Source organism: Choloepus didactylus, chromosome 2 (assembly GCF_015220235.1).
Source record: "Choloepus didactylus isolate mChoDid1 chromosome 2, mChoDid1.pri, whole genome shotgun sequence".
Classification (NCBI taxonomy): Eukaryota; Metazoa; Chordata; class Mammalia; order Pilosa; family Megalonychidae; genus Choloepus; species Choloepus didactylus.
In genome coordinates this window covers 174,838,427-174,851,309 of record NC_051308.1, presented here as the reverse complement: position 1 = coordinate 174,851,309, position 12,883 = coordinate 174,838,427, and the positions used below count along the sequence as shown (strand labels likewise).

The following is a 12,883-nucleotide window of genomic DNA, read 5'->3' as shown; positions in this document are numbered from 1 at the left end:
AATAACCAAGTAATGTGGTAAGCAATATTTGACATTATATTTTTATATGGCAACTATGGAGGCTACTGGGATTTCTGACATAAAGTACTTTGCAAAGGTAGTTTTTGCTAACTTATTCATAGTATACCAAAAAAAAAAAAAACGGGTTTTTGCGAAGTTTACTTTTGCTGTTTTTTACAAGTAATTAAAACCTCATGCCCATTGCTCTCTAGGGCAGTTTCACTTTCTATTGTCGTCAAAAGTTTCCACAGTTTCCGTTTTAACAACTTTAGTAAGGGTTCATTTTGTTAATTTTAGAAAACATGGTTAAGATACCTTTTGCTAGAGTTAACAGCAGAAATGTGGTAAGTACTAACCTGAGGTGAATAATTCATTCAGAATGACTACAAAAACGCAGGACTTCAAATTTACTAAATTTTTCCAACTAAAATATTAGTTACCCCAACTTTTTCTCTACCATCCACCTTATTTATATGCAAATAACATAACCTAGCAAAAGGGACCACCCCTCAATTCAGTATTTACTATTTACTACTGCCCTTTTGTTGCATCAAAACAAGATCTTTGTCTGCTGTAGACTTATGGAAGAAGAGGGACCCTCTAAACAAGCATTATTCATCACCCTTCCCAACTGTGAATAATAAATTGTCCATTAGTAACATTATGAAAACCTATTTTTAACAGAGATTGGAGGTCAATAACCAGTTCTGAGCAAGACAGGGAAATGAAACAGTTTTTCAGCTTTGGTCAACAGTGTGGCTTCTTTGAAAGGTGTAAATTTCCAGACTATCATATGTAAACAGGGAGGGCACTTGCTTTATGCCTCACTTTTATGAAGTTTGGAAATTCTCTGTATATGAATGTCTACAGCCAAAGAAAACTCTGATTCAAGAATAATTTCTTGAAGACAGGAACCATATCTTCTTTTACTACCATTATGGTGGCAGGACTATTGAGCATTTCTAAATGGCCATTTAAGGTAACCATCTTTTGGTCCCCCCAGTTTAAACAGTTTCTTCAATCACAAATGGAATACATACAGAATTTTGTATACCTACATTACAAAAGCTTGATTTTCATATAAGAGTTCCAAAATGCACAGTCTTTTCATCTATTCATTCAAAACACAGGATACAGTTTCATTCATTAATTGGATTAAAAGGCACATATTTTTTAAAAATCTAATATTGTGACAGTTTATTTGCATTAATTAACCCCTTATATTCACCATTATAAGAGATACTGATACTTGCTTGTCCTTTGTGATCAGAGTAAAGACATTTTGGAATGTATAATCTGTTTCTACTATTGTTTAAGAGAGGAAAGGGTAAATGTTAAAAAAAAAAAAAAATCCGAGTGCAAAAGTTTCCAGTAGTCTTCCTTCCTCCAGTGTACCCCAGCAAAATATTCACAGATTTTAGGAAATTGATAAATCTCAAGCTGCAATTAACCATGCTTTTCTCCTCTAGGTGTCAGCACTCATTAAAAAAAAAAAAAAAAAAAAAAAAAAACACGCCTGCAATATATTCCTGAAATTGTCTCAAACCTCATAAAATCATTGACAGGATAATTCAGTCTAAATTACTTGTTCTACAGCCATTCCCAAAGCAACAACAAGGATGAACATGAACTTTCATTCAATAAAGCCAGTTTGGGTTTACCAATTCTTCCTGAAAATTCAATAGACCCACATAAAGTAATAATTAGATCTTTAATTTTTAACTGTGATTATTTTTCTTCACTATAAAATGTATTTGATAAAATGTCAACATAGAAGTATAGTATGTATCAGCATGAAAGATGCAGCTTTAAAGATGTTTATTATAAAAATTTTCTTATGACTGATGTTTTGGATTTTTAAATAAATCATCTCTTCAATAAAGTTCTCTAAACTTTCAGATTATCCTGGAAAAAGTTTAAACTAATGGTCACTTTAAAAAACTTGATACATTCATCAGGATACATTTTTAAAACATTACTTTAAGCTCTTTAATACAATATGACACTTTATAATTGTTATACATTATTCTCCCTAATTTATTTTCATTCTTGGACCTTCAAACCATCTTGGAATAAATATGAAATATTTTAAGTGCAAAAATGAGTAATGCATGATTTTAACACTTGGAGACAATTTAAAGCAATAAATATTTTCCTTTGACTTAAAATAACAAACAGGAATTGTCAATCTTGTGTACCTTTCTGAAATTTAACTTGTAACAAATATATTGTTAACATATAAAATCTGTTTACCTTATTTTGAAAGCTTTAAATGTGTAGGAATGTCTAAAATACGTGGGTTGTTTTTTAAAATTGACAGAAATGCATTCATATTCCACTACACACAAACAAAATAATCAGAATGATGTGTACTTACTTATTAGAAAGCAAGTTTAAAAATTTGGAATTTTTTTAAAGTGCTGCAATTTGGAAGATAAATAGTTTTAAGCATGCTAACCATACCTTATCATGAACATAACAAGGACTTTTAAACTCAAGTTTAGAAAAAAATAAATAGAGGTTCTATGAAAGGAAGATTAGTAACAAACATTTTCCATTAAAGAAAGAATTCAGGTAAAAACAAATAGCACCACAATGAATTGCACTAAGGTACTAAGGGGGTACCTTATTCCCTGCAGAGTGAACGCTCCTTCTGAAATGTATTGCAACATATAAATGCAATTGTTTAATGGTTACCATTTGGTTCATTCATCTACAGAAAACTGCATTCTTTCTAGTTCATTATAGTGAACATTCAAATTACTGAACTATACATAATGTTACATAGTTTACATTTTAAGAAAACAAAGCTTGAAGGAATATTTATAAATGCCACCTTGAATATAAGATGACAAGTTTAAAAGGGCTTCATATCTCTTTAAGACATTTAATTTATGTTAATGGTCCAGGAGTGTTTTATATATAGATATAGATATATTTATATGCATATATATTTCAACAAGAACTGTAAAAATTTTTAAAAACAAGTAACAGCACTCATAGCTGTTGTACATGAGAAGGTCTTAGGGTCATTAAGGTGTCAAACTATTACACTTACGTGTATTTTTAAAAAGACTGAGAATGGCACATCAGAAAACTTGCTGAAATTCTTATTAGATGCCCATTTCATTAAATCATACGACTGACGTGTTGAGTCAATGTACAATTCCCTTTTCTTTGCTGAAAGTGTTTATCCCTTCTATTTGAATCCACTTCTGGAGTCTCTGCATTCTCTTGTTTTCCTTGGTAAAATGGCATCATCTTTCAGGTCAGTTAAAGATCAGGAAAGCGGCTCGGGTCTTCCTTGTAATCATCAGGTATCCTGAAGATGGAGCCATCAAATTCATCATATCGAAACTCCTGAAAAGTCACAGTGGCTGTGATCGTGGGAAACACAGGTATATCTACAGAAAGAACAAACCATGATAACATTGTAAATCAAATGTGAATCTACTTATAGTCTATAAAATACCATTAGAGAGGTCCATACCCCTTTAAAATATAAAAAATAAAAATAAAAAATTAAAAGCAATGTTCAAGGACCAGATAAAACTTACTACATGTGTAATACTGAGTGAGTGTGTCTCGGGTAAACAGTTTGGTTGCTGGTGAGGACAAAAAGACACCTAGGCATCAAGAATTACAAGAAAATCTCGACTCTATTTCTTCCCAGTATTAGGAGTATAACGCCAGATTCCAGCAGCTCTTTTTTTCTTTTTGGGAGGAGAGGGGTGCTTATTTTTATACTTTTTTCATTCTGATATCGTTTCAGATTACAGTATTCTTATATTTGAGTTGTGATTTATTTTATTCAATTAACCCCAGTGAAATACATTAATCCTTTTTTTGTTTAACAACACTAAAAACAATCCATCACTTAAATATGTGGGATACAAACAATCTCATCAGAATTGGAATAATACCAAATGACCAGGGCCTAATACTTTTCTAAATAAAATAGAATTCTGACAAATGATGAGTGAACTCAGACACGAGTCATTCTGCTTTTATTCCTAACATGAGTTAATGGAAAGAGTATGAATTATAAAATACGGGTTCTGAATCCTACAAAGTCATTTTTCCTCTATAAATCTCAAAGATTTCATCTATAAAACTAAAGCTCCCTTGAAATTCCAAAATGCCCAGCCTTCACTGGTAGCGGAAAGCAAGGTGCCTAGGCGCATGCGCAGTCAGGTTCCACGTAAGCGCCCGCGTTTTTTCTCAAAACCAACGATGTCGCCAGAGCAAAGGAACCGAATGAGACCGGACCGCAGAACCGGAAGGATGCCAACTTCGAAGAGCCGTATGAAGCCGGATCAGAGAGGCGGAGCGAGGCCGGCTGGACCAGCTCGAAAGGCTGCCCCTTCATCCCAGCGAAATCCCCCACCTGGCTGCGCGCGCGGCCGCTGCGTTCGCAGTCGTTCGCAGTGGCGGCGAGGGCGGAGAGGCGGCTCCGGCAGCAGAACCGCCCAGCGCTGGAGGAGAACAAACTCGCGGTGGAGCAGTGCTTGGAGGAGCTGGTCTTCCGCGCTATCCAGGCCGACGAGGACGCGCTGCTGTAGCGTCTGCGGGGCCTGCGGGTTTGTGCGCATGAAGATTCGGGTGACTCAGAAGTGGAGAATGAAGCAAAACATAATTTTCCACCTCAAAAGAAGCCAGTTTGGGTGGATGAAGATGAAGATGATGAAATGGTTGACATGATGAACAATCGCTTTCGGAAAGACAGAATGAAAAATGCCAGAATAAACTTTCAGAAGAACAGCTACAAAAGAGACTTTTAGAATTTCAGCATGCCACGGGGGGAGTAGCAGCCTGGGCAGAGAAAAGCAGAGACTATCATCTGATTATGAAAGTGAAGAAGATGAAGATGACTTGTTGCAAAGAACTGGAAATTTCTTATACACATCATTTCTACCAAGAGACATCTTGAAGACGAAGAACTGCCAACATGCCAATACTGAACGTCCTACTACTGCTCAGATCTCATCCGTGCAGCTCCATCCTTGTGCACAAGTTGTGATGGTCGCAGGATTAGATAATTCTGTATCACTGTTTCAGGTTGAAGGAAAAATGAATCCTAAAATCCAGAGCATGTAGTTGGAAAACTTTCCAATTTTTAAGGCCCATTTTAGTGCTAATGGAGAAGAGGTTTTAGCAACAAGTACCCACAACAAGGTACTTTAAATCTACGGTATGTTGGCTAGAAAGTTAATTCCTGTGCATCAAGTAAGAGGTTTGAAGAAGATAGTGTCTCCCCAGATGGGTTCTTCCTGCTCATAAATGGCACTGCTGTTTATTTTCATTTGCTGTCAATGAAGACTAAAGAGCTGATTGGTAGCATGAAAATTAATAGAAGGGTTGCAGCATCTACATTTTCTTCAGAGAGTAAGAAGATATATGCCTCTTCAGGGGATGGGGAAGTTTATATTTGGATGTGAACTCTAGAAAGTGCCTTAACAGATTTGTTGATGAAGGCAGTATACATGGATTAAGCATTGCCACATCTAGGAATGGACAGTATGTGGCTTGTGGTTCTAATTGTGGAGTGGTAAACAAATACAGCCAAGATTCTTGTCTCCAAGAAAGAAACCCAAAGCCAATAAAAGCAATAATGAACTTGGTTACAGGTGTTACTTCTCTGACCGTCAATCCTACCACAGAAATCTTGGCAATTGCTTCAGAAAAAGTCAGATTATTTTCAAACTTTCCAGTAGTTAAAAAGAAGAATATTTTTCTTGTTCATACCACAGATTTTTCTCCCAGAAGTGGATATTTTGCTTGGGGAATGAGAAGAGGAAGGCTTTGATGTATAGGCTGCACCATTACTCAGACTTCTTAAAGAGATTATTTGAAATCCAGTTGAGCCACAAAATTAGCCCATCCTGATACAACTTTCCTCAGTGTGTGATAATAGATGGTGATTTATTGAATCAGCTGTGTTTATTTACAGTAACAGAAATGTCTTAATAAATACATGGTGGCTTTTGTTTGAAAAAAAAAATTCTAAGTGAGTGTCTGCTAGGTAAAAAACATGGAGTAAATTAAGTCTAGTTGGCTGTTACAAGCCTAGTATTTTATTGCAGAAAGTAGTATTTTCATGTAAAAAATCTTTAATTACACTTAAATACAGAAAGCAACAAAAGCATTACAGACTCTCCAGTTATTTCTGGGGAACAAAAAATAACACATTTATTTGTTCCTACTCTTTGCACATGCTGTTCTACTCCAAGGGTTGGCAAACTATGGCCCACTGCCTGCCCTTTTTCTGTAAAGCCCATGAGCTAAGAATGGATCTTATTTTTTAATGTTGAAAAAAGTTTTTTTTAACTATTTTATAATGCGAAAATTACATGAAATTCAAATATCAGTATCCGTAAGTAAAGTTTTATTGGAACACAGCCATACCTATTTGTCTACTTATTGTCTGTTGCTGCTTTCATTCTCCAACAGAAGAGTCTGGTAGTGTGACAGAGACCCACAAAGCCTAAAAGGTTTACCGTCTGGGTCTTTCAAAAAAGTATGCTGACCCCTGTTCTAGACATGGGATATACATCAATAATCAAGAGACAAAATTCAAACACTTGTGGAGATTATATTCTGGTTGGGAGACAGACAACAAATAAGTAAAAAGTAATGGTTAATAAGTATCTAGAGAATACAAAACATTATTAGGTAGAGGGATAGGGAAATCCAGTGTTGGGGGTAAAAGTTGTTTAACAGGGTGGTCAAAGGAAAACCTCAATGAAGTGACCTTTCAGCAAAGGCCTAAGATAGAGCAAACAATACAATTTTCTAGAGGAAGAAAATTGCAAGTAGAGGGAACAACAAGGACAACAGTCCTAAAAGGACAATGTCTGTTTTGTTCTGGCACTAGGAAGGAGGACAGTGTGGCTGCAGCCAAATGAATGAAAGGAAGATTAGCAGAAGAGGGGTAACAGATAGCCAGATCAGGTGGGGTTTAGGGCAAGGAAAAAACTTTGGCTTTTACTCTGGTTGAAAGAGAAAACCAATGAAAGGTTTTGAAAGGAGGAATAACATGTTTTGATTCAAGTTTCAGTAGATGTAATGAGAACATAACACAGAGTGACAAAGTAGAAGGGGAGATATGCTCCAGAAGGTGCAGTCAGAAAGGCAGGAAGAAAACCAAGAGAGAACCCAAAGAAAGTCAGAGGAAATTTGAAGAAAACCTGCCTTCATTCATCAAGACAAGGCTGGGGAAAAAAAAGTGAAATCCTGAAAAGATTTAACAATATGAATATGAATACTAAACTCAGAAAGAATGGGAAAAGATAAAAAGAATCTATGACAAACAGAGGAGGTGAGTAATTTTTTTATTTTGAGATTATTGCAGATTCACATGAATTTGTAAGAAATAACATAAAAAGATCCCCTGTACCATTTACCCAGTTTCTCCTAATGGTAACATCTTGCAAAGAGAATAATGTCAAAACTAAGATACTGAAAATAGAGTCAAGATAAAACATTTCCATCACAAGAATATTTCATGTTGTCCATTTATAATAAAGCCATATTCACTTCCTTCCTTCATTAACCCTGGCAATGTCTAATCTATTCTCCATTTCTATAGTTTTCTCATATCAAGAATTTTAAATAAGTGGAATCATACACTATGTAACCTTTGAGACTGGCTTTTCTCAGCATAATTCTCTGGAGATATATCCAGATTCCTCTATGTGTCAACAGTTTGCCCTTTTTTATTGCAGAGTAGTATTCCATGCTAAGGATGTACTACAGTTTGTTTAACCATTCACCTGTTGAAGGAAATCTGGGTTGTTTCCAGTTTTGGGCTATTACACATAAAACTGCTATGAAATGAACATTTGTGTACAAATTTTATGTGAACACAAATCTTTATTTTCTGGATAAATACCTCCAACTGCAAATGCCTGATTATTTGGTAGCTCCAAGTTTAGTTTTGTAAGAAAATGACAAACTGTTTTCCAGAGTGTCTATGCCATTTTACATTCCCACCAGCAATGAATGAGTGATCAGTTTCTCTTCATTATCTCTAGAATTTAGCATTGCCACTATGTTTTATTTTACTAATTCTGATACTGGGAAATGCTATCTCATTGTGGTTTTAATATGAATTTCCCTAATGGCTAATGAAGTTAAACATCTATTCATGGGCTCAGTTATCATTAGCTGTATATATCCGCTTTGATGAAATGTCTCTGTCTTTTGCTCATGTTCAAAATTGAATGTATAGGTTTTTTTGTTGAATTTTGAGAATTCTTTACATATTCTACATATTATTCCTTTGTTGGATATGCAGTTTGCAAATATTTTCTCCAACTCTGTAGCTTCTCTTTCCATTCTGTTACCAGGATATTACATAGAGCAAGTATTTAATTTTTATAAAGTCACACCAATTTTTCCTTTTACAGACAGTGCTTGTGGTGTGAAGTGCAAGAGCTCTTTACCTAGGTCTAGAATTCTAAGAATTTCTCCTGTGCTTTCTTTGGAAAGTTTTACAGTTTTACATTTAAGTCTGTGGTCTATATATTTTTATTCAATTTTTGTATAAAGTGTGAGAAGTAGTTCAAAGTTCCTTTTATTTATTTTGTTTTTTGGCCTATCATCCATTTATTCTAGCATCATTTGTTGAAAAGGCTATCTTTCTGAATTGGTTTTGCAACTTTTTCAAAAATCAGTTGAAAACAGATGTAATGAAGAATTGTGGGAAGATGGTGGAGTAGGATGCTCCTACTCCTGGTGTAGGAAGTCCCTCCACCAGAACAACTATTAAACAAGCAGGAACTCTCTAAATCAATTATTTTGAAACTCCAGAGTCTACTTACTGAGCAGCATCCATGTAAGAGGGGGAGGAAGACACTGGTACACTGTAATAAATACTAGTGAATTTCACGCTCCATGCAGCAGCTACCATCACTCATTCCCTAGCCTCGTTGCGGACACCAGTGAGGTCCCCAACCCCAGCTCTTGGTCCAGCTCGCTGGTGCCAGGGTGGGTTATAAAGACTTAGTTCCCCAAGATCTGGGGGTGTGCAATCTAATCGCTGACCACTGTTTTTGATCAGCTACTTCAGAACACTGGGGGCTGTGGGAGCCCAGGGCCCTGGAAGTTCCCTGAGATTCTGCAAAACTTATGCACACAGCAGCCTGTGTGATCCAGAGCAGTTAATCAAAATGTAACCGGCTTCCCTCGGAGGGAGTATGCAGATAAGTCAATTCTCCCTCTTGTGACATGTTAACTAAACCTTTCCAAGGTCCTCTGGATCCCAGTACCAAGACTGTTACTCCCTTACTAGCATGTAGCTAATCTAAATGTTACAAGACCCCATTATGTCATACCCACTGGAATGTCTTTGTTTCAGGCCCCTATAACTGGCCCTGCTGACTCCCTCTTAACCACGGAATGCTTTCATACTCAGCTCTGAACAAGTTGCCATCAGAGTAGCTTGACTGACTTCTTGCTTCGCTCCTTTAAGTAAGTTCCTTATAATAAAGTTTATGTCTCACTCCGTTCCTGGAGTTTTCGTTAGTCTCTCTGCTGGACTAGCCTTACAGGACAGAACAATTGGCAAGCCACCAGCTAGGAGACTAAAGAAACTATACAGCCTCTGACAACGTGAACTTGGGAAAGGGAGATTCCCTGGGTGGGATACAGGGGTGGCCTGCAAAATCTGCATGGGGGCGGGGGTAGCTTCCCTTCTAAATGAATGAGGTCTGCCAAGAAGGTTTGGAGATGCTTATTAATTCCCTGGCTACACTAATAGCTCTCCTGCAACAGGCCGCAGGACTGTTAAGATTTCATTAGGAAAAGAAAAGCCGCCATGCTGCCACAGCAGTAGCCTGGATGCTCTTGGAGGCTATGCGAGCAGCTATGGAAAAGGCCTTAATGGCTGATGTGGCAGTCTGCCACTTGGAAGAATTAAAGTTAGAAAGAGACATGCAGCTAGCCCAAGCAGAATTAAAGGATGTATTAAATGGAAGTTTAGAAATACTGGCATGCCAGTATGTTAGAGTAAGAGGGCGTAAACTGCCCAAAGTGCAAGTTAAGCGTATCCTAACTTCCCCTGTCTGAGACCCCAAAGTGTGGGATCCCACTGATTTCTCATCACATGATGAGTCCTAGTCTGACTGGGAAATTGAAACTGAGGAAAGCAAGCATGTTCATCCTCTGGTCCAACAAAAAGTTAAAACAAAGCAAACGCAACATCCTGATCCCCAAACAGGGGAAGACAGCGCAGCAGCTGCTGCCGCCCCAGCAGCAGTTCCTGATCAAAGGGTGCCTTCCCCCAGACATGCTGTGGCAGTATATCAGTATAAAATACCAGGAGGCCATCAAAATATAACTGCCCCACCATCAAAGAATTAGAAAGAGTGGGCATTATAATACCCACTCACAATCCATTTAATAGCCCCATCTGGCAGGGGAAAACACCTGATGGTACCTGGTGAATAACTATTGATTACAGACAGCTTAATAATATAACTCCTCCTTTGTTTGCAGCTGTGCCAAATATAGTACCTTACTGCAAGACATAAGTACTCAAGACAATTTCACTTTGTGTTAGACCTTGCTAATACTTTTTTTTTTTTATTTTATTTTGAAATAAATTCAAACTAACAGGAACAGTTGCAAAAACAATACGAACCCCATACACAGAACTCCAGCATACCCCAACCCCCTCCCCTGATCCACCAACTTTAACATCCTGTTACATCACCATTTCTTTCTTTCCCTCTCTCTCTCCCTCCCTATCATCCATCATCTATTGCTCTGTCCTCTGAACATATGAAAGCAAGCTGCACACATCTTTGAACAAACAATATAATTCACATATACAATTCCCATAGATAAGAACATTCATTTATGCAATCCTATTAAGCGCAGCTAAGAAGTTCAAGAAATTCAACATTGATGCAAAGCTTACATTCTATATTTCTTTTTTTTTTTTTCTTATGTCCTATCTGTGACCCTTTGAGCCTCCTCTCCTCCATCCTCAGATCCCATCCAGGATCATCCATGGCATTTAACTGTCATTATCTATTTAGACTTTCTTTTTTTTTTTTTTCAATTGTGGAAACATACATACAGCCTAAATCTTCCCATTCCACCCCCTCCGTAGCATTCCATTAGTGGGATTAATCACATTTAGAATGTTGCAATGCTATCACCTTCCCACCATCAATTACTAGAAATTTCCCTTCACCCCAAACAGAAACCCTACACTCATTTCTTAACTCCCCATTGCCCCTACCCCCACTTCTCGTAACCCCTACTCTACTATTCATCTCTATGGTCATATTCTCTGATACGTTCTTTCTATTTACTGTGGGGATTAAATTTAACCTCTTAAATCTATAACAATCTTGTTTTTCTTTGATACCAACTTAACTTCAATAGGACACATAAACTACGTTCCTATACTCCACCATGCCCCACCTTTATGTAGTTCTTGTCAAAAATTACATATTTTACATTGAGTCCAAAACCACTGATTTATCATTACAGTTTATGTATTTTAGATCCTGTAGGAAGTAAATAGTGGAGTTACAAATCAAAAACACAGTAGTATTGGTATTTATATTTACCATGTGATCTTTACTGGAAATCTTTATTTCTTCTTGTAGTTTCAGTCAATTGTTTCGTGTCCCTTCCTTTCAGCCTGCTCAACTCCCTTTAGCATTTCTTATAGGACTGATCTACTGGTGATGAAGTCCCTCAGCTTTTGATTATCTGGGAATGTTTTCATCTCCCCCTCATTTTTACCCTCCAGGTGTTTGTGAATTCTCCAAGTCTCTGATGGTTATTGACTTCTATTTGTATGCCATTGTGGTCAAAGAATGTGCTTTGAACAAATTCTTTTTTTTTTTTTTTTTTAATAATTTATTGAGGCTTGTTTTATGTCCCAGCATACGGTCTATTCTGGAGGAAGATCCTTGATCACTAGAGAAGAATGTGTGTCCCGGTGACCTGGGATGTAATGTTCTATATATGTCTGTTAAAATTCTCTATATCTCTCTCTCCTTTCTTTGTTTCTCTGTCGGTAGGGCTCCCTTTAGTATCTGAAGTAGGGCAGGTCTTTTATTAGAAAAATTTCTCAGCATTTGTGTGTGTGTGTGTGAAAAATTTAAACTCTCCCTCAAATTTGAAGGAGAGGTTTGCTGGATAAAGTATTCTTGGTTGGAAATTTTTCTCTCTCAGAATTTTAAATATGGCATGCCACTGCCTTCTCGCCTCCATGGTGGCCGCTGAGTAGTCACTACTTAGTCTTATGTTGTTTCCTTTGTATGTGGAGAATTGCTTTTCTCTTGCTGCTTTCAGAACTTGATCCTTCTCTTCAGTATTTGACAGTCTGATCAGAATATGTCTTGGAGTGGGTTTATTTGGATTTATTCTATTTGGAGTTCACTGGGCCTTCATGCTTTGTGTATTTATATTGTGTAGAAGGTTTGGGAAGTTTTCCCCAACAACTTCTTTGAATACTCTTTCTAGACCTTTACCCTTCTCTTCCCCTTCTGGGACACCAATGAGTCTTCAATTTGGATGTTTTATTTTATCTATCATGTCCCTGAGGTCCATTTTGATTTTTTCAATTTTCTCCCCCATTCTTTCTTTTGTTCTTTCATTTTCCATTCTCTGGTCCTCGAGGAGGCTGAGTCATTGTTCAACTTCCTCTAGTCTTGTATTATGAGTATCAAGAGTCTTTTTAATTTGGCCAACAGTTTATTTCCATATGATCTTCTATTTTTTTATTTACTCTTGCAATTTCTTCTTTATGCTCTTCTAGGGTCTTCTTTATGTCCTTTATATCCTGTGCCATGCTCTCCTTCATGTCCTTTATATCCTGTGCCATGCTCTCATTGTCTAACTTTAGTTCTTTGATTGATTG

General features: G+C 36.9%; 1 protein-coding gene and 1 pseudogene across 1 annotated transcript in view; one reads left to right on the top strand and one right to left on the bottom strand.

Annotated features, from left to right (window-relative positions):
* Positions 1-894: 894 nt before the first annotated feature.
* Positions 895-12,883, bottom strand: part of ANKRD13C (ankyrin repeat domain 13C) — a 127,606-nt gene continuing 115,617 nt past the window's right edge. The window contains exon 13 of the mRNA XM_037826935.1: positions 895-3,404. Within this exon, the coding sequence (XP_037682863.1) occupies positions 3,274-3,404 (131 nt within the window). The 3' untranslated portion in view covers positions 895-3,273. The remainder of the gene's footprint in view (positions 3,405-12,883) is intronic.
* On the top strand, positions 4,180-6,231 carry LOC119527180 (annotated as a pseudogene).